The sequence below is a fragment of the Rhinoderma darwinii genome, chromosome 1 (assembly GCF_050947455.1).
Source record: "Rhinoderma darwinii isolate aRhiDar2 chromosome 1, aRhiDar2.hap1, whole genome shotgun sequence".
Taxonomy (NCBI): domain Eukaryota; kingdom Metazoa; phylum Chordata; class Amphibia; order Anura; family Rhinodermatidae; genus Rhinoderma; species Rhinoderma darwinii.
In genome coordinates this window covers 110,457,751-110,478,443 of record NC_134687.1, presented here as the reverse complement: position 1 = coordinate 110,478,443, position 20,693 = coordinate 110,457,751, and the positions used below count along the sequence as shown (strand labels likewise).

General features: G+C 41.0%; 1 protein-coding gene across 1 annotated transcript in view; it reads right to left on the bottom strand.

Moving 5' to 3' along the window:
* The window catches only part of TMEM192 (transmembrane protein 192), a 103,121-nt gene that overhangs the window by 56,318 nt on the left and 26,110 nt on the right, over positions 1–20,693 (bottom strand). The window contains 2 exon segments of the mRNA XM_075847286.1: positions 651–782; positions 5,874–6,132. Coding sequence (XP_075703401.1) covers positions 651–782; positions 5,874–6,132 — 391 coding nt within the window.

Genomic DNA, 20,693 nt, shown 5'->3' with positions numbered 1-20,693 from the left:
CAGAGGGTGAGAGGCATTTGATTCGGTGTGCAATAGTAGTATGGCACTGGATCTGTCAACACTTTGTGCAAAGCTAGCTTCTGGGCCATTTAAATAAGCCTGAGGGACACGCACTTAGCAGGTAACAGTAGAAATCTTCATCTCTGCTGATAACAGCCCGGAGAGGGCATAAACGTACATCAAAGAAACACTGATCAGGAGGGAGGAAACCATTTTCATTCCTGGAATAGTAAAGAATGTCCAGGCCCGCTGAAGAGATAAAGCCTCTGGAGAAAACGAGACTCCGCATTGGAAATAAAAGGGAAACAGATCACAAAGTAGAATGAACAAAAAAAGTGGTAAATTCCCCCATCTGTATCCATCTTTTTAAGGTTCCTCAAATTATTTAATGCCAACTTACTCCAGGTGCCAGCCTTGTAAAGTGGGTGCACATGCCGCCTGCCCACCCTGTTGTGGGATATTTGAAGTTCTGTCTGAGCAAACATGGAAACTTTAATGATCTACTTTCAATTGTTAACATTTCCTGTTTCCTTCCCCCCACCCAAAAATAAAAATAAAAACCTTTTACAAAGACGTAGTCTCAACAGAAAAGGGCAAATGTCACAGAAATAGTTGGAATTTCCCAGATGGTCTGTGGCGGATGTTCTCACCTGTGTACATCAGAAGGAAAACCACAGATAGGATCATCTCCAGTATAAGGACACTCAGGATGAGATAGAGATAGAGATTTTTCTGACCAAAGGAATCATTGGCAGAGATAATTAGAAGTACAGCCGCATTGCCTACAGAAAGGAACAAAGATAAGTTAAGAACTAGGCTTCAGGGGAAAAAGAAAAAACAGAATCAGTACATTGAATTTCAAAAACAGACATCCCTTTAGTCACATTTTCAAAGTTCATTTAGAGTCAGTTTTATGTAGGAAAAAATAAATGAAGGACTTGACCATATATATTTATAAAGCTCTAAGCTGCTTACATCTCATATCAAAGCGCGTCTCCCTGAAGGGCCTTGTCCAGGATTTTAAATGCTTTATTTCATCCAGCATGGGGCATACAGCAAATTTGTAATGCACACCCCAAACCGATACAGTACAACAGAATACTACAGGTCTGTAAGATATCTGACGGACATGAGCAGGTATTGTAGAACTACAGATCGCTCACAACTCTTGGATAAAAGGACTCATTCTACCAATGTATATACAGAGTCTCTGCAGTGCACTCCTCTACTCAACCTACCTGCATCTTTTCCATACAGTCTCGTTGGATGCGATTCTTTATTTGACCAATGTGTGCAGCCTTTCCTCTAAAATGTTTCCTACTTTAATCATGTATAGGTTACTCAATCTCAAAAAGCCACACTGTAAATGCTGGTTTGAATGGGCAGATTTCTGCCAATAAGGAGCGCAGATCAATGATATAATAAAAAGGGACCGGTCAGCAGTTTTAAAGGGGTTTTCTAGCCACTAAAAATTTATTGCCTATCCTCAGTATAGGCCATCAATAGCTGATGGGTCGGGGCCCGACTTTCGGGACCCCCACCGATCAGCTGTTTTAAAGGGGTGGCAGCGCTCATATGAGCGCTGCTTCCCCTTCATTTCTACTTGCGTATTGTGAAAAGTCGACACGCATTTAGCAGCAATTCGTAGGTATTGCAGCCTTCTCCCTTTCCACTTCAGAAAAGGCTGCAATACCGGTGAAATCGCCGCTAAATGCCACTCTGGCCACTAGAGCCGTTACGCAGAGCAATCAGGAGACCGCTAGAGCCGTTACTTAGAGGGGCGGGACTTGCAGCGTGCAGTGCCACTTGCACAACTAGTCCCGCCTTAGTGGTATTAGCGATCTGCGCACCAGGGGAATTAAACATCATTTTCTCTGTCATGCATCTTGCATAAACGAGACAAAAAGTGTGTTTAGAATACCCTCCCCCACCTCTTTATGGCTCGGTCAGCAATTCTGAGGCCTTCCATCTGCAGGCAGATTCTTTTTAACATGGGCCAATGCTTGCTTTATGGGGACGAATGATTGTGAATACGATTGTTCGGTCATCAGTTTGCATCGTCGAAAGCAGATCCCCTGGGACGATGCGCTGCTGACAATGATTTTATATGCTGCAAAAACTATGCGGTCACCCAACGAACGAGCCTTGAACAACGGACAATTATTGGTCCATGTCTATCATCGGTTATTATTCTGTCTCAGGCCATTTCTTTGCTGCTTTACAGCTGGAATGCCTGGGGTCTTCTCATCCGGTCAACCATCTCTCTACTTACACTTTAAAGGGCCCCTGACGGTCTGGCTTACATTTCCAAGGACTCTTTCTAACCTCTCATCTGCCATGTTTAATGTACAATACCCGCATTTGATACAGTAGATCAATCCTTCCCCTTAACACTTTAGTATCCTGGTTTTAACCTTGCTGAGCTTGTTTTTTTTTTTAGCACTATAGCCAATATGGGGACACTTCGCTGCATGCTACCTTCCGCACTGCTGAGAAAGAGAACTAAGTGTCTTTACTGTAAGGGTATGTTCACACACTTAGCAAAAAAACTTTTGAACATACGGAGCAGTTTTCAAGGGAAAACAGCTCCTGATTTTCAGAAGTTTTTTTTTTTTTAGCAACTCGCTTTTTTCTATAGAGTCCATGAAAAACTGCTCAAGAAGTGACATGCACTTTTTTCACAGGCGATTTTTTTACGCGGCCCCTTTTAAAAGCTGCCGCGTAAAAATAAGCCCTGTCGGAGCAGAAAGCCATATTTCACATTTTCATAGCGGTTCTTTATTCTTTACATCTAATCCAAAGTTACATCATGTTCCCTTCACCTAAAGCCAATATCCTACATTCCTCCCTATCTCACTGCTAAAACTATAACCTTATAAATGAATGTCTCAACAAGTAATCCACAACTAACTGGTATTGGATTAAAAGAGTTTTTCATGCTTTAACCACCTAAGGACGCTGCATATTTTTCAGTTCTTGCCTCACTGCATTCTGAGAGCCATAACTTTACACATTTACTATCTCTGTCCTTACAAGTCTGGGGACTTCTCCTGATGCTTGAACCTGCATAGAAACTAAAATCTACACTGTACAAAGCAATTACAATATAATGCACTGCAGGCAAGGCTAGATTCAAATGAGCACGTGGAAATGTGCCGTTTTTTCACGTCAGAGGTTCCCCACGTGTGGGTCCTGTTTTCACGGATCCCCATAGACTTCAGCCTGTGAAAATGGAAGATAATAGGACAGGTCGAAACAACGGCTGTGTGAACGGCCCCACTGAGATACATGCGTGAGTGTGACGGCCGTTGTTTTAACGGCCATCACATTGACGTGTTCAACGCTCGTGTGAATAAGGCCTAAGTTTAGATACAATGCATGGGAAAAAAGTAACATTCTTTTTATTGAAGACGCCCACAAAGATCCAGTGTCAAAATATAAAATCGCACATCGCCTTAGGATTTTCTCCGTAATTTAATTTTCTACATTACCAAAATTATCTAGGAAACAAATCTATACGTTGTAAACAAGAGACAGAAGATATAAAAACTAAAAGAAAAAAAATTCAAAGATCGATGTATGTGTAAAAAACATTTTGTAATGGATATAGTTTACAGTTAATGAAATCACAATGTTCACAGTGGAAGCTAAAGGTCCTGCTCGTTCTCTAGACTGTACAATGCACAAACAGGATCATTTAGACCACTCTCTCATTAAACATACTATATATACATAAAATAGAATCCTAACTGCGTGACCGCATCAAGTATGTATGAGGTCATTGCCTCGTATAGGGCCAATTACGGCTTCGCACAGGGGCGGAAATACTTTAAGCTATACCTTCTTTTCTGCTCACGTGGCCCAATATATACCAGAAATATTGCAACGCGGAACCGTTTTAACGGATCATGGCTATATAGTGTGCTATGCTGGTATCAAAAAAACATTCAGACAAATCCTGGAGACACCAGTAAGTTTACCTTTGCCAATGTAAACAAAAAGGTCGTACAAACTCCTTACTATTTGTAGATTATCCTGTATTATAAGTATTGTATATTATAAAGGAATTACTCTCTTCTGATTGTGTTGCAAGTGCTTGACATAAGGTAATTAAATGGTGCCCACATAGGGAATATGTACCAATGTGGGTACATTCTTTACGCGGAATGTGTTGGTGCTACAGGATATACTTTCCAGATAAGTGAGAAGAGAACTTAAAACCACGAGGCCCCAATTTTATTTGGCTGTGGAACTCTGGTATTTTCTAAAAATGTATAATTTGCATAAGGTGTTTATTGTACTATATACCCAAGATGCAAGAGTTGCAAAAATGACTCCCTACAGTGTAGCTAGTCTGCCATCTTGTGGCTGTATCTGAGACTGCAGCTTTAAGTTATATTAACCAAGCAAATATTCCTTTCATATGCCTTTCTGCTAAATGGAATTTATTGCATTTGCTATGGTATGTATACATAAATATTTAAAAACACTATTTTAGATGTAACAGGATTAAAAAATAAAATCCTATGTCTTAGATAACAGCAAGGCTATGTTCATTTTTCTGTTTCATCATATAAAAAAAAAGAAAGATGGCAGCTCCGCATCAGTGGAAGGCAATCAATGACGTACAGTTATATTCTCTTAAGACACCATAATGTATCACCCACACACATGTTAATAAATATATAACTATAAAGGTGAATTTAAAGAACAGCTGTACGCCAGAATCATGGCATTAAATGTATTTACATGCCGTCCCACCTATTTAAAAATGTGCGCGGCTCATCAAAACGGGCCAGGCCCGCTGCCTGGCAAATTCACTAACGTTTATGCCAGAAACTGGTGTAAATTATAGTGGAAATCTACATCAGCTGGTATTACACAGTATCTACAGATTTCGGTTTTAAAGCAGCTTGCCTGTAGTCCATAGAACAAGCTGCATATCTGTTCTTTCTGGCCAATTTAATTATTTTTTTAACCAATTTTTTGTGGGTTTTTTTCCATATAGGTTAGAATATAGCTACAGTATCTTATTAATTCATCTACACTCTTCAGTATAACCAATATTTCTAGCATTCGTGATGGGAAAAATTAGCATTGTGGTTCTGGGATCTCTGTTTCTACATAATCTTTGGCGCTCCAGAACGGTTATTTTACACACAGATTTACTAGAACAGACATGTCAGACTGGTCCTCTAACGATCAGCTACTAATAAAAGAATAATAATTACACAGTTAAAAAGGCTACGTAAACCTTTGAAATAAACATTTAAGAAAAAAAACCAGTATGTTTGGTGCAACTTTCAAAATACTTTAATTAAAAATTATGTTTACATTTTGAGATACAGCTGCTTTGTATTCAGTATACATAGCAGCTGTATCTTGCACTGAACCCTGTAGATCAGGTCCGCGGCATTGACTGGTTTAGTGAGTGGGTCCAGTGAGTCTGACATGCAGGATCGAGCAGTGATCTATCACATCTACATCCAAGTTCAGAACTTGATGTGATAGATTACAGGTGGATCCTGCGTGACTCACTTTCACTAAACCAGTCAGTCCTGCTGACCTGACGGAATCAGGTCTTCGCGCACGATACAGCTGCTCTTTATACAGGATACAAAAGCAGCTGTATCTCAAAGTCAAAATATTTTTTAATAAAAAGTATTTTGAAAGTTGCACCAAACACACGGATTAACATTTTTATTTAAAAAAAATTAAAACAAAAACACAACACGATTTTAAATGTGTACATAGCCTTTAGAAATGCATAAGTCAATTGAACAAGTTTTAGAAGCTTAGATTTCTATTTTATAGTACAGTATCACTGTATTAAAAAAGGCAAAGTAATAACACCCATTATTCATAGACCGTACCTGTTGAGTGAATGACCAGGGGAAGGGTCTTGAGTTGCCTCGTTGAACGGTACAAGTTAAGATATCCTTGGCTCCTCACTTTGCATTGCTGGTGTTGAATGAAACGCTCATTGACCATGTGAAGTAGCCACAGAATGACTTTAGACATGACCACAGTAGTCGTCAGATTAAATGGAGCTATGTACGGCTTACATACGTCTTCTTCACCATTAAATACACAAAAAAACACAGCTACACAGGTCAGAGCTACAAACGCCACCTGAAAAAGTAACAAGTCATTAACAGTTACAAGGTAGATATCCTTCATAATGTAAAAGCATCTCTCAATCCAGATTATAACCGGACTGCTCCTGAATACTTATGTGCAGTCTCCCCCTGTAAACTCATTTGTGCACCAGAATTCTTAGTTGGAAAACAACAACATGTTGAGACGTATAGTTCAGAAAGGGAAGTAGTGACTAGCTTCACCTCCTACTTGGGTTTCAGTATAGCTGGCAGCCTGTGATATAACTGCATGAAAGGAAAGCCTGCATTTTCATCAAATGTAGCGGTTATATTGTAAACGCCGAGACACGTACCCTGAATAATATTTGTTCAAATCTCATATAATTCATTGTTTTTTTTATTTGGTACTTGGGTTTGCAAATGCTGAGAATTATATAGTTCTAATCAGTTGTCTGAAGTACCACACACTGGCCAGCAGATGGCCCATTTACTACTGTAATCTATGAAAATTTACTTTATCATACAATAAAGTGACTACACATTAGATTAACGAAGGCTATATAGGTTTATTTCTATTGAAAACACATGTAGTAAGAGAAGCGAGATTATGTACATTTCCCATAATCTCCTTTAAATTGCCCCATGATTAAATATTACGTTTCTGTTTTTCAATTGGAATCATTTTAACGGTGTCTATATATTGCTGTTACATACTTGTCATGCTGCGCCCTGGAGTTCTGTGGACTCCCTCTCAGAACGCCCACCTAGGAAGAAGTCCAGTGCCAGCGGACACATGCCTAGTAGGCCCGTCCTACTGCCCAGATCCCATTGCACACTGGCGGCAGAGCGATACCTGCTGTTGTGCAGGCCAGCCAATAAAAAAAAATTAACCAGCACTAAACACATTAGGAGGACGTTCTGAGAAAAGTATTAAACCCTTCCTGACATCCGCCGTATATATACACGGTGGAGGTCGGGTGGGGTAGTATGGAGCGGGCACAATGGGGAGCCCACTTCATAGATCGAGCGCGTCAGCTGTATCTTACAGCCAAAACTTCAGTGTATCGAGCAGGATCCCACTCGCTTAAATCCTTAGATGGCCCTACAGGTTTTTGTACACATTGCTGGAGGCACGGCTTAATAGGTGCCTGTCAATCACGTTCGTATTGCAGTATATAATGTAAGCAAACTATTACAGTATAACATTATTTAACTGACACGGTGAACGCCATAAAAAAAAATATAAATATATATATATATATATATATATATATATATATTAAAAACCGCCAGAATCAGTTTTTTGGCCATCTCCTACAAAAAAAACTGAATATAAAAGTGCTAGAAAAGTCTCATGTATCCCAAAATGGTACCAATAGAAACTACAGCTCGTCCCACTAAAAAAAAAAAAAAAAAAAAAAAAGCCCTCATAGCACTCAAAGTCGACAAGAAAAAAAATAAGAGTAGGAGTTAGACCTACAGGTAATTGCATTTCCAGGAATACATCATGACAGCACCACAGGAGGTTGCCCTCTTGACCTCTATAGGGACCGGAAGACAGAGGTTAAAAAGCCCCTCCCACCACCCAGCTGCCAGTTTTTTTTAATTACTACACCAGGATGTATGCAACCCAATTTTAATTTTTAGGGATAATAACTGACATGTTACTTACACAAATCAGAATTTCAACAAAAAAAATAAAATTTAAAAAAAAAAAAAAAAAAAAGAAGAAGAAGGGGAGGGAATGTAAGGGTGCGGTCATGATGGACTCTTGGAAATACAATTACCGGTAATTCCTACTTTCCAGTACATCCCTCATGACTGCACCACAGGAGCAATACCAGATTATCATGCTCAGGGCGGGACTACGGATTGGAGGATTTTTTGTCCAAAACTTAAATCCATATCTGACAACACATCTAGCCTATGATGTCTGCAAAACGTATGATGGTTCAACCAAGTAGCAGCTCTGCATATTTGGTCCATAGAGTCTTCACTTCTTTCTGCCCAGGACGCCAAAAATGCGCTAGTTGAATGAGCTTTTATGCCTTGGGGGGTACAGAGTCCTTGGGACTTGTAGGCTTCTTGTATGGCAGTTTTTACCCATCTCGCTAAAGAGCTTTTTGTGGCTTTCTTTCCACTATATAAGACAAATAGATTTTTATCCGGTCTCCAAGAAGAGTTTCTATCCAGATAATGAAGTATTGTAGGCCTGACATCCAGGCAATGGAATTTTTCTTCTTGCTGGTCTTTTGGATCTAGACAAAAAGGAAGGTAGTAGGCACTTTTGGAATAAAAGGGTCTAGTTTTAGAATGATCTTGTTTTCTTGAACTTTTAGGTAGGGTTCTACGACTGAAAGAGATTGGATTTCTCCAATCCCTCTCGCTGATGTAATAAAAGACTAAAAATGCAGATTTTTATATCAATTGAGTCAAGAGGCTCAAAAGGAGGATCACAAAGAGCCGTTAGAACTACATTTAAATCCCAGGCAGGTACTGATTTGTTTAGGGATGGCTTTAATTTAGAAATTTCTTGTGCGAATCTTCTGAACCACCTATGTTCAGGTAAGGGAGTATTGAAAAACTTGGAGCTGAAATTTGTACCTTTAAAAAGGAACTAGGAATAAAACACTTTTTTTAAATCCAGATTGTACAAAAAATAAAAAAAAATCTAGGATCTTAGCGATGTTAGGAGGAAAAAAAAAACAAACAAAAAAAAACAAAAACATCTGTCTGGACCCAGACCTCCATACCAAGAACAGAATTTCTTCCAAATTTTACAATACATTTTTGAGGCAACTTCTTTTTGGCTTAATAAGATGATTGAAATTCTTCTTGGCCAATAAGGAAGAATTATGATGATTTGTCAAATCTTCCTGGATTTTCCTAACCACCACTGGGATTAGAGGAAAGGCATAGGCCAAGATTCATGTTCCAGGGTTGGGACAATGCATCTACTCCCAATTGGTTCTCTCTGAGATTTAGGGAGAAGAATGCATCTACTTGGGAGTTTTTTTCTTGTGTCGAATAGATCCACCTGGGGATAACCCCATTTCTGTGTTAGGGACTGGAAAACTTCCTTGTTCAGGTACCATTCTCCTGGATCTATTTTCTTCCGGCTTAGGAAGTCGGCCGATGTGTTTTCTGATCCTTTTAAGTGGACTGCGGAAACAGAACATTTTCTTCCGCCCAACTGAAGATTTGCGCAGCGACAGCTTGAAGAGGAGCGTTTTTGTTCCTCTCTGATGGCGAAGAAAGGATACTGCAGTTGTGTTGTTCGATAAGACTCTTACACGCATGTATTTTATGATGGGCATAGCTTCTATGAAGGTTTCCCATACGGCTTTTAGTGCTCTGTAGTTTGACGACATAATTTGTGTCAGAGTAGGCCTTGTGCCCTGAAAGGTTTGTCTTGGACAACGGACCACCAGCATTGTTCGCTGGCATATGTGGTCATTACCACATAAGGAGAAGTTCTCCATGGGAGCCCTTTCTATGTTGCTTGGGCAGAGCCACCAGTGGAGAGATGACTTCAAGACTCCTTGAATTCAAAAATTCAGATTCCCGAGACCGTGATTTAGATTCCACTGGGACAGAATTTAATTCTGTAAGGGTTAAGAGTGGAATGGACCGTATGCAAGATGTCATCAGACCTAAGGTCCGCATTCCTTCGCTTATGGAACAGGTGTGTTTTGCCCAAAATTTCCTCACTTCGGTCTGTAGATGAATTTGTTTCTCCCTTGGAAGGAGGAATCTAACATTACTACCAGGAAGACCTTCTGTTTTTGGGAGGAAGATTTGACTTTTCGAAGTTTATTATCCATCCAAATTTCTGTAGTAGGGCAAGACCCTTTAACCGATGGTTGTTTAGTGTAGACGGAGAATCCGCTATTCTACTCTGGGGGCAAAGGAAATGCCAAAGGGGAGACAAACAAATTGGAAGTGAAGAACGGAAGGACCGTCCTGAATTGCGAATCTGAGGAATCTTTGGTAGGCTGGGTGCGTAGGGACGTGAAGCAAGCATCTTTTAAATCTATTGTACACATTGAGGCTTCTTTCTTTATCAGTGGAGTAGTCGATCTGATAGACTCCATCTTGAACCTGCGATATTTTACCCATTTGTTCAATATTTTCAGATTGATGATAGTACTGTAAGAACCATTTGGTGTTTTGACCAAGAAGATTTTTTAGTAGCCCTGCCCTTGAATCTTTCGTTGTGGGATACCGGAGCAATCACTTTTAGTTGTAGAAGTTTCTTGACGTCTAAGATGAGAAATTGATGGAGATTTCTTGATTGGTACGTGGTTCATAGAAATTTCTCTGGTGGAAGGGAGGAGAACTATCTTGTATCCCTCTTTGATAATTTGTAAAACACACAGGTTCTGGGTAATTTTGGTCCCCTCGGTATAAAAGTGTAGGAGTCTTCCCCCCACACTTCAGGCATCATTGCTTTGAGGGCTGAAATGAGTCGTTGGGGTTGAGGAGAGATCCCCAACATCTTCCACCCCTGGGGTAACTCCAGCGGCCCGACTGCCGAACTACAGAGGTAGAGGGAATAGAGGCTTCACTTTGTTGGCGAAACTTACGAAATTGAGGAGTCTTTCTTCTGGAAACCCCTTTTTCCTATATGTTGCGCTTTCTAACAGGTTATCTAGGAGAGGCCCAAACATTAGAGACCCTGTAATGGGGATGGAGCAAAGCTTGTTTTTAGATTTAGTGTCTCCTGACCACATCGTGAGCCACAATGCTCTTCTAGCCGCGTTTGATATTGCCCCATTGCTGGCGGCAAATCTGACATCTTCGTCCACCAAAAACCCTGTTGCCATTTTTAGTAAGGTAACTCGTCCCGCAAAAATCAAGCCCTCATACAGCTTTGACAGCATAGAAAAAAAAAAAAAAAAAAGTTATGGCATTTGGAAGGTGGAGGAGGAAGAAAAAAAAAGGAATATGAAAATCAGAAAAATGGCAGCGGCGTGAAGGGGTTAAACTAACAGCAGGGGGCACCATAACAAGTATGTAATGATAATATCAGACATCAGCATTTTTTTAAAACCGATGTCAATTAAAAAGTTTGTTATATTTTGCCTGATCCAACAGAGAAACTTAACCCCTTCACGACAACCCCACGTAGATTAACGGGTTGCAAAGCTGGTCGTTGTGCCTGCAGCCCGTTAATCCACGTGTGCTCCTAACAGAGCACACAGATGTTCCCCGCAGCCCGGCATCTCCCAGTACAGGCTGCTACTAGCAGCCTTAGTACTGGGGAAAACATCGGGTCGGATCACAGCGGTGAGCCGAACCGATTAACCCCTTAATTGCGGCAGTCAATAGTGACTGCCGCATTTAAGTTGTTATAGCAACATCGGCACCCCGCTACGCGATTGCGGGGGCCGATTGTTGCGGGGGGGGGGCGATTGCTATGGCAACCGGAAGCCTAACAAAGGCTTCCTATCTGCCATTACATTAGCCGATTAGGCCCCGCCCGGAGGTGGAGCCTGATCGGCTTGCTGTCAGTGAACAACTGACAGTTCTAATACATTGCACTACATGGGTAGTACAATGTATTAGAACATCAAACAAACAGTTGGACCTTCAAGTCCCCTAGTGTAAAAAAAAAAGTGTAAAAAAAAAGTACAAATAAAAGTTGTAAAAATACAATAAAAGTTTCAAATAATAACACAATCGCCCTTTTTCCTTTATCAAGTCATTTATTATTGAAAAAAATAATAAAGCCATACATATTTGGCATCGCTGCGACCGTAACGACCTAAACGATAAAAATATTATGTTATTTATTCCGCACAGTGAACGGCGTAAAAAAAGAAATTAAAAAATACTGACATAATTGCTATTTTTTGGTCACTTTGTCTTCCAAAAATTTAAATAAAAAGTGATCAAAAAGTCGCATGTACCCAAAAATGGTACCTATAAAAACTATAACTCGTCTCGCTAAAAATAAGCCCTCATACAGCTCCATCGACGAAAAAATGAAAACCGTTATGGCTCTCACAACATGGCGACAGAAAAAAATCCATTCTCTTTACAAAAGTTATTTTATTGTGCAAAACTTAAAAAAGTTCTATAAATTAGGTATCACCGGAATCGGACTGACCCACAGAATAAAGGTAACATGTAATTTATATCGCGTGGTGAACGCTGTATAAAAAGAATTTAAAAAATAATGTCAGAATTGCTGTTTTTTGGTCACATTACCTCCCAAAAAAAAAAAAGGATAACATGTGATCAAAAAGTTGCATGTACCCCAAAATGGTACCAATAAAAACTACAGCTCGTCCCGCAAAAAAAACAGCCCTCATACCGCTACGTCTATGAAAAAATAAAATTAGTTAAGGCTCCAATAAGCCAGGAAATAAAAATATGCAGATGTGCCGGCCCGAGGGGAACGTTTCTTCTGTTTCAAGTGGCGAATCATCAAGGTCCCTAAAATTAGGGAACCAGGAAGGGGAGTGCCCAAATATAGCTGCTGGAAGCGACGGTGCCCATATTATACCAGGAAAACACTTCTCAGCAAAATTCCTCAAACTGCAAAGGTGCGGAGTGTGGACCAAAAGGGGGATAAGAAAGGACACAGTTTATCAGTGCGACACCGGCCTGTGCAGAAAGGATTGTGTCACAGCGTAACACATATCTATGGATTATTTTATTGTTTTTGTTTACCCCACTATACCACCTGACTATGCCCCTTATATACTCCGCCCGGCTTACATGTACCCGCACATTATAAACGGAAACACCAGTAAGACTCAATACAAAACTACTACAAGCAAAATCCACGCTCCAAAAGCCAAATGGTGCTACCTCCCTTCTGAACCCTACAGTGTGCCCAAACAGCAGTTTACTTCCACATATATGGCATCGCCATACCCGGGAGAACCCTTTTAACAATTTTTGGGGTGTGTGTCTCCAGTGGCACAAGCTGGGCGCCACATATTGGCATATCTATAGAAAAAAATTTCACTCTGCAACATCGAGTGCACACCAATTTCTGCCAATCACCTGTGGTGTTAATATGCTCACTACACCCCTAAGTGAATACCTTGAGGGGTGTAGTTTCCAAAATGGGGTCACTTCTGGGTGGGATCCACTGTTTTGGTCCCACAGGGACTTTGCAAATGCGACATAGCGCCCAGAAACCAATCCAGCAAAATCTGTACTCCAAAAGCCAAATGGCGCTCCTTCCCTTCTGAGCCCTACTCTGTGCCCAAACAGCCGTTTATGACCACATATGTGGTATTGCCGTACACAGGAGAAGTTGCTTTACAAGTGTTGTGGTGCTTTTTTTCATTTATTTGTTGAGAAAATGAAACATTTTCAGCTAAAACTACGTCTTATTGAAGAAAAAGGATTTTTTTTAATTTTCACTGCCCAATTCTAATAAAACCTATGAAACACCTGTGGGGTCAAAATGCTCACTACACCCCTAGATGAATTCCTCAAGGGGTGTAGTTTTGTGAATGGAATCACTTCTGGGGAGTTTCCACTGTACTGACACCTTAGGAGCTTTGCAAAAGTGACGGTGTCAAGAAACCAATCCAGCAAAATCTGTGCTCCAAAAGCCAAATGGCGCTCCTTCTCTTCTGATCCTTGCCGTGTGCCCAAACAGCAGTTTATGACCACAAATGGGGTATTTCCGTACTCCAGAGAAGTTGCTTTACAAATTTTTTTATTCCTTTATTTGTTGAGATAATGAAAAATTTTGAGCTAAAGCTACGTCTTATTGGAAAAAAAAGGATTTTTTTTATCTTCACTGCCCAATTCTAATAAAATCTATGAAACCCCTGTGGGTTAAAAATGCTCACTACACCCCTAGATGGATTCTTCAAGGGGTGTAGTTTCCTAAATGGAGTCACTTTTTTGGTGTTTTCACTGTTTTGGTTCCTTAGGGGCTTTGCAAATGCGACGTGGTCTCCGCAAACCATTCCTGCTAAATTTGAGCTGCAAAAACCAAATGGCGCTCTTTCCCTTCTAAGCCCTGCCGTGTGTCCAAACAACCGTTTATTACCACATGTGGGGTATTGTTTTACTCGGGAGAAATTGCTTTACAAATGTAGTGGTGCATTTTCTCCTTTTAGTCCTTGTGGAAATTAGAAAAAATTAGCTAACCCTACATTTTCTTTGAAAGAATGTAGATTTTCATTTTCACGGCCTACTTCCAATAATTTCTCCAAAAAACCTGTGGGGTCAAAATGCTCACTATACCCCTAGATAATTTCCTCAAGTTTCAGAAATGGGGTCACTTTTGGGGGATTTCCACTGTTTTGGCGCCGCAAGAGCCTTTCAGACCCGACATGGTGCCCAAAATATTTTCTAATAAAAAAGGAGGCCCCAAAATACTCTAGGTGTTCCTTTGTTTCTGAGGCCTGTGCTGCAGTCAATAAGTGCACTAGGGCCACATGTGGGGTATTTCTAAAAACTGCAGAATCTGGGCAATATATATTGAGTTGCGATTCTCTGGTAAAACTTTCTGTGTTACAAAAAAATAAAAAATAGATGAAAAATTAATTTCTGCAACAAAAAAAAAAAGAAATTTGAAAATTTCACATCTACTTTGCCTTAATTCCTGTGAAACATCTAAAGGGTTAAGAAACTTTCTAAATGCTGTTTTGAATACTTTGAGGGGTGAAGTTTTTAAAATGGGGTGACTTAGAGGGTTTCTAATATATAAGGCCCTAAAATCCACTTCACAACTGAACTGGTCCCTGGAAAAATAGCCTTTTGAAATTTTCTTGAAAATGTGAGAAATTGCTGCTAAAGTTCTATGCCTTGTGATGTCATAGAAAAATAAAAGGATGTTCAAAAAACAATGCCAATCTAAAGTAGACATATGGGTGATGTTAATTAGCAACAATTTTGTGTGGTATTACCATCTGTCTTACAAGCAGATACATATAAATTTAGAAAAATGCAAATTTTTCGCAAAATTTTGGTGTTTTCACAATTAAATACTTAATGTATCGAGCAAATTTTGCCAGTAACATAAAGTCCAATGTGTCACGAGAAAACAATCTCAGAATCGCTTGGATAGGTAAAAGCATTCCGAAGTTATTACCAATAAAGTGAAACATGTCAGATTTGAAAAAATTGGCTGCGTCCTGAAGGCCAAAACAGGCTGTGTCCTGAAGGGGTTAATGTTTAATCATGGGACAATCATGTTTGTGTTTTTTTTTTTTTAAATGGAAATTTAAATAGGGAGGAAGACCCCGGTCTGACATTTCTTCTGATCGCTTTATAAGCATTTGGTTACGGATGCCAGATTATGTTTCATGCTTTACAGACAGATTAAATCAAACAAATCTCGCACTGTAAGGTCGGGTTCCCACGGGTTGGATACGCTGACTAAAATTCACGTAGCGTATCCGTCCTGGAACCCGCAACACCTTCCGTCAAAAAAGAAATATATATATTAAAAATAAAAATTCTAGATGAAAAGCGGTTTCACCAAGATGATTCTTTACTGTGAGACTATGGAACTTTCTGCCACATGATGTGGTGATGGGTGAATAATTGAACCAGTTCAAGGAGGGTCTGGATGCCTTTCTTAAAAAATAGCAATTAGACCTACCGGTAATTGTATTTCCAGGAATCCATCATGACAGCACTACAGGAGGTTGCCCTCTTGACCTCTGTAGGGACAGGAAGACAGAGAGGTTAAAAGGCCCCTCCCACCACCCACTTGCCAGTGTTTTTCAATTACTACACCAGGATGGATGCAACCCTATTTTATTTCTAGGGATAATAACTGACATGTTAAATGCACAAATCAGAATTCAATAAGGGAGGGAATATAATGGTGCTGTCATGATGGATTCCTGGAAATACAATTACCGGTAGGTCTAATTGCTATTTTCCAGTACATCCCTCATGACAGCACTACAGGAGCAATACCAGATTATAATGCTCAGGGCGGGACTATGGATTGGAGGACTTTCCGTCCAAAACTTAAATCCGTATCGGACAGCACATCGAGTCTATAATGTTTGTAAAACGTATGATGGCTTGACCAAGTGGCAGCTTTGCAGATTTGGTCAATAGAGGCTTCTCTTCTTTCTGCCCAGGATGCCGAGACTGCCCTTGTTGAATGGGCTCTGATGCCTTGTGGGGCACATAGTCCTTGGGACTTGTAGGCTTCTTGTATGGTGGTTTTTACCCATCTCGCTAGAGAGCCTTTTGAGGCTTTCTTTCCTCTATTCTTTCCCCCGAATAGGACAAATAGATTTTTATCTCGTCTCCAGGAGGAGGTTCTATCCAGATACTGAAGAATTGTTCGCCTGACATCCAGGCAATGGAATTTTTCTTCTTGTTGGTCTTTTGGATCTGGATAAAAGGAAGGTAGAATTATTTCTTGTTCTCTATGGAAAGCGGTAGATACCTTTGGAATAAATGAGGGATCCAGCTTTAGGATGATCTTATCCTCTTGTACTTTTAGGTACGGTTCTATGATTGATAGAGATTGGATTTCTCCAATCCTTCTTGCTGAAGTAATAGCGACTAAGAATGCAGCTTTTAGAGTTAAAAAATGCATACTAATTTTGTCGAGCGGCTCAAAGGGGGGCTCACAAAGAGTCGTTAACACCACATTCAAATCCCAGGTAGGAACTGATTTCTTTAGGGAAGGTTTCAGTTTAGAGACCGCTTGGGTGAATCTTCTGATCCACCGATGTTCAGCCAGAGGAGTGTTAAAAAAATTACCTAAGGCTGAAATCTGTACCTTTAAGGTACTAGGGCTAAGTCCTTTTTTGAATCCCGATTGTAAAAAATCTAGGATTTTTGCAATGTTGGGAGAAAAGGGATCTGGTCCTGGGATTCCATGCCAGGAACAGAATTTCTTCCAAATCTTTTGATAGATTTTAGAGGTAACTTCTTTATGACTTGATAAGATAGTTGAAATTACCTCGTCTGACAGACCGTGGTTCCTCAAGATCTGCCTTTCAGGATCCAGGCTGACAATTTCAGAGTCTCTATTCCCTGGAAGAATAAGGGACCCTGGGAGAGAAGATTCTCCTTGACTGGGAGCATGATAGGATCTTCGAACGCTAGGTATTGTACGATTGGAAACCAACTTCTTTTCGGCCAATAGGGAAGAATAATGATGAGCTTTGTCAAATCTTCCTGGATTTTTCTTAACACCATTGGTATTAGAGGAAACGGAGGAAAGGCATAGGCCAGATCCATGTCCCAGTGTTGGGACAATGCATCTACTCCCAATGGGTTGTCTCTGAGATTTAGGGAGAAGAATGTCTCTACTTGAGTGTTTTTCCTCGTGGCAAACAGGTCTATTTGTGGATAACCCCAATTTCGGGTTAGGCAACGAAAGACTTCCTTGTTTAGGGACCATTCTCCTGGGTCTACTTTTTTCCGACTCAGGAAATCTGCTGATAGGTTCTCTGAGCCTTTTAGGTGGACTGCCGTGACTGATAGGACGTTTTCTTCTGCCCAACTGAAAATTTGTGCAGAGAGGCCCTGAAGAAGAGTGTGTCTTGTTCCCCCTTGATGGCGAAGAAAGGACACTGCTGTCGTGTTGTCCGATAAAATTCTTATATGCTTCCCTTTTATGGTGGGTGAAGCTCTTATAAGTGTCTCCCATACAGCTCTTAGTTCTTTGAAGTTTGAAGACATCATCTTCATTTGACCAGTCCATGTGCCCTGAAAGTGTTGGTCTTGGATTACTGACCCCCAGCCGTGTTTGCTGGCATCTGTGGTAATCACTACATAAGGAGAAGTTCTCCAGGGGACTCCCTTGTCTATGTTGTTTGTGCAGAGCCACCACAGGAGAGATGATTTCACAGTCTCGGAAATTTGCATTTTTAAATTCAGGGAGTTTTGTTTTCGATCCCACCGGGATAAGATCAGATTCTGTAAGGGTCTGGAGTGAAATTGGCTCCATGGAATAGATTGGATGCAAGATGTCATCATTCCCAACATCCGCATACATTCCCTTATGGAACAGGCGTCTTTCCCCCAAAATTTTCTTACTTCTGCCAGTAGGAGTATTTGTTTCTCTCTTGGGAGGAAGGAATGTTGAAGGGAGGAGTCTAGCAGTACTCCTAAGAAGACCTTCTGTTTCTGGGGAGGAAGACTCGACTTCTGAAAGTTGATTATCCATCCCAATTTTTGTAGTAGGGAAAGAACCTGTGACTGATGACTGACTAAGATAGCAGGAGTATCTGCTGTCAACAAGAAGTCGTCTAGATATGGGATAATTACTATACCTTGACTTCTTATGAATGCCATGATCTCTGCCATAATTTTTGTAAAAATTCTGGGGGCGGAGGAAAGGCCGAAAGGGAGGCAGACAAACTGGAAGTGGAGAATGGAAGGACCGTCCTGAATTGCGAATCTGAGGAATCTCTGGTACGCGGGATAGGAACGTGATAATACGCATCCTTTAAATCGATCGTACACATTGATGCCTCTTCCCTTATTAGAGGAGTAGTCGATCTGATAGACTCCATCTTGAATTTCCGATAATTCACCCATTTGTTTAGGAACTTCAGGTTGATTATTGTCCTGTAGGAACCATCTGGTTTTTTGACCAAGAAGATTTTCGAATAGTGGCCCTTGCATATCTCGTTGTGGGGAACTGGGGAAATGGCTCTCAATCTGAGTAATTTCTGGACGTCCTGGATAAGTACCTGATGAAGATCTTTTGCTTGGTACTGGGTTATTAGGAATTTCTCTGGAGGAAAATTCTATTTTGTATCCTTCTTCTATTATCTTTAGAACCCAGGGGTTCTGGGTTATTCTCGACCATTCGGGATAAAATTGTAGGAGTCTTCCCCCCACACTCTTGGCGTCATTGCTTTGAGGGCTGGAATGAATTATTTGGGTTAAGGAGATATCCTCGACCCCTTTTCCCTTTGGGGTAACTCCAGCGACCGGACTTCCCTTTCCCGCTGTAGTTCTGTGAAGTAGGATCCCTCTGTTGGCGAAATCTTCCAAATTGAGGGGGTTTTTTTGGTTTCTCTTCAGGAAACCCCTTTTTTCTATCTGTTGCACTCTCCAGTATGTTATCAAGGAGAGGACCGAACATCAGAGACCCTGTAAATGGGATAGAACACAACTTGTTTTTGGACTTCGTATCTCCTGACCACATTTTGAGCCATAATGCTCTTCTAGCAGCATTTGAGAGAGCCCCATTCCTGGCAGCAAATCTAATAGATTCCGCTGAAGCGTCTACTAAGAATCCGGTTGCCATTTTTAGTAAAGGTAGAGATTCTAGTAGCTCTTGTCGTGATGTCTTCATCATCAGATGGGTCTCTAGCTGGTTTAGCCATATGAACATTGCTCTTGCTACTGATGTGGCCGCGATATTAGTTGAGATCAAGGCCGAGGAAGATTCCCACGCTCTTTTTAGTAGTCCGTCTGCCTTTCGGTCCATGGCGTCCCTCAACTGAGAGGAATCTTCAAAGGGGATTGCGTTTTTTTTAGCAACCCTGGCGACTGGGACATCTACTTTTGGGATTTCATCCCAAGGCTTAGTGTCCTCTGGATCAAAGAGAAGTCTGTTCTTAAAATCTCTTGAAATGAAGAGCCTTTTTTCTGAATCTTCCCATTCAGTTGTCACCATTCTTTTAAGATTTTCGTTTACCGGAAAAACCCTTGTTTTCTTTCCCGTTAGACCTCCAAACATCTCATCCTGGATGGTATGTGGTTGGTCCACTTCGGGAATATCCATAGTTTCCCGTATTGCTTGAATTAGGGTATCAGACATCTCGGAAGAGAAGAAAAATTTTTTCTCTTGAGTGGAAGAAGTTGAAGGTAAGAGTTCGTCTCTTTCTTCTAACTCATCTTCCGATAGGTAATAGCACTCCTGTTCAGAGTCCGACCCCTGAGAAGGAGGCCAATATTTTTGATCCACTTCAATCCGTGGTCTTTTTGCCCGGGAGTGTGAGGGAGTTTCTTGCGGAGGGGCGAGGGAGGCTACTGACTGACCCACTTCCTCACGAATCATAGTCCTAAGTTCGGACATGAACGTTGGTTGTTCCTCCTTTAGTATTTTGGCAATACAATCCTGACACAATTGTTTTTTATGGGACTCTGGCAATTTTTTTGCACAAGTCGCACATTTTTTAACCTTCTTTTTATCAGTTTGTCTCTGAGAGAAATCTTTTTCCTAGAGAAAACAGAAGGTAGGTAAAGTATGGTGTACATACATAAGGGGTCATACCCTTCCCCAAGGGTGAGACTCACGTGACCCTGGGACATATCTGGAGTTCCATCAGGACGAGGAAGTTCCATATCGCGACAGGTAACAGGCAATGCAATATGCAAACCACAAAAAATAAATCCAAGTTAGAGTTATCAGCTCTAACTACATACCTGTGCGTGTCCCTTTAAATGCGGGCGTTTTGAATTTCCCGCCTTCCAAGATGGCCGCGGACCGGAAGTAGCCCGACGTCATATCCGGTCGGCTATTCGTCCAGCGTGTACCTGGAGTGCAGCCGCCATAGCCGGCGCTAAGGCTTGCTATGCGGTGCAGCGAGGATCCCTGCCGGTGCGTCCATGCCTATGGAGCTGCCGGTCCCCGCCTGGTCCGCGGTCCGGCCGAAGCCTGCTTGGGAAACCCCAGCCCCC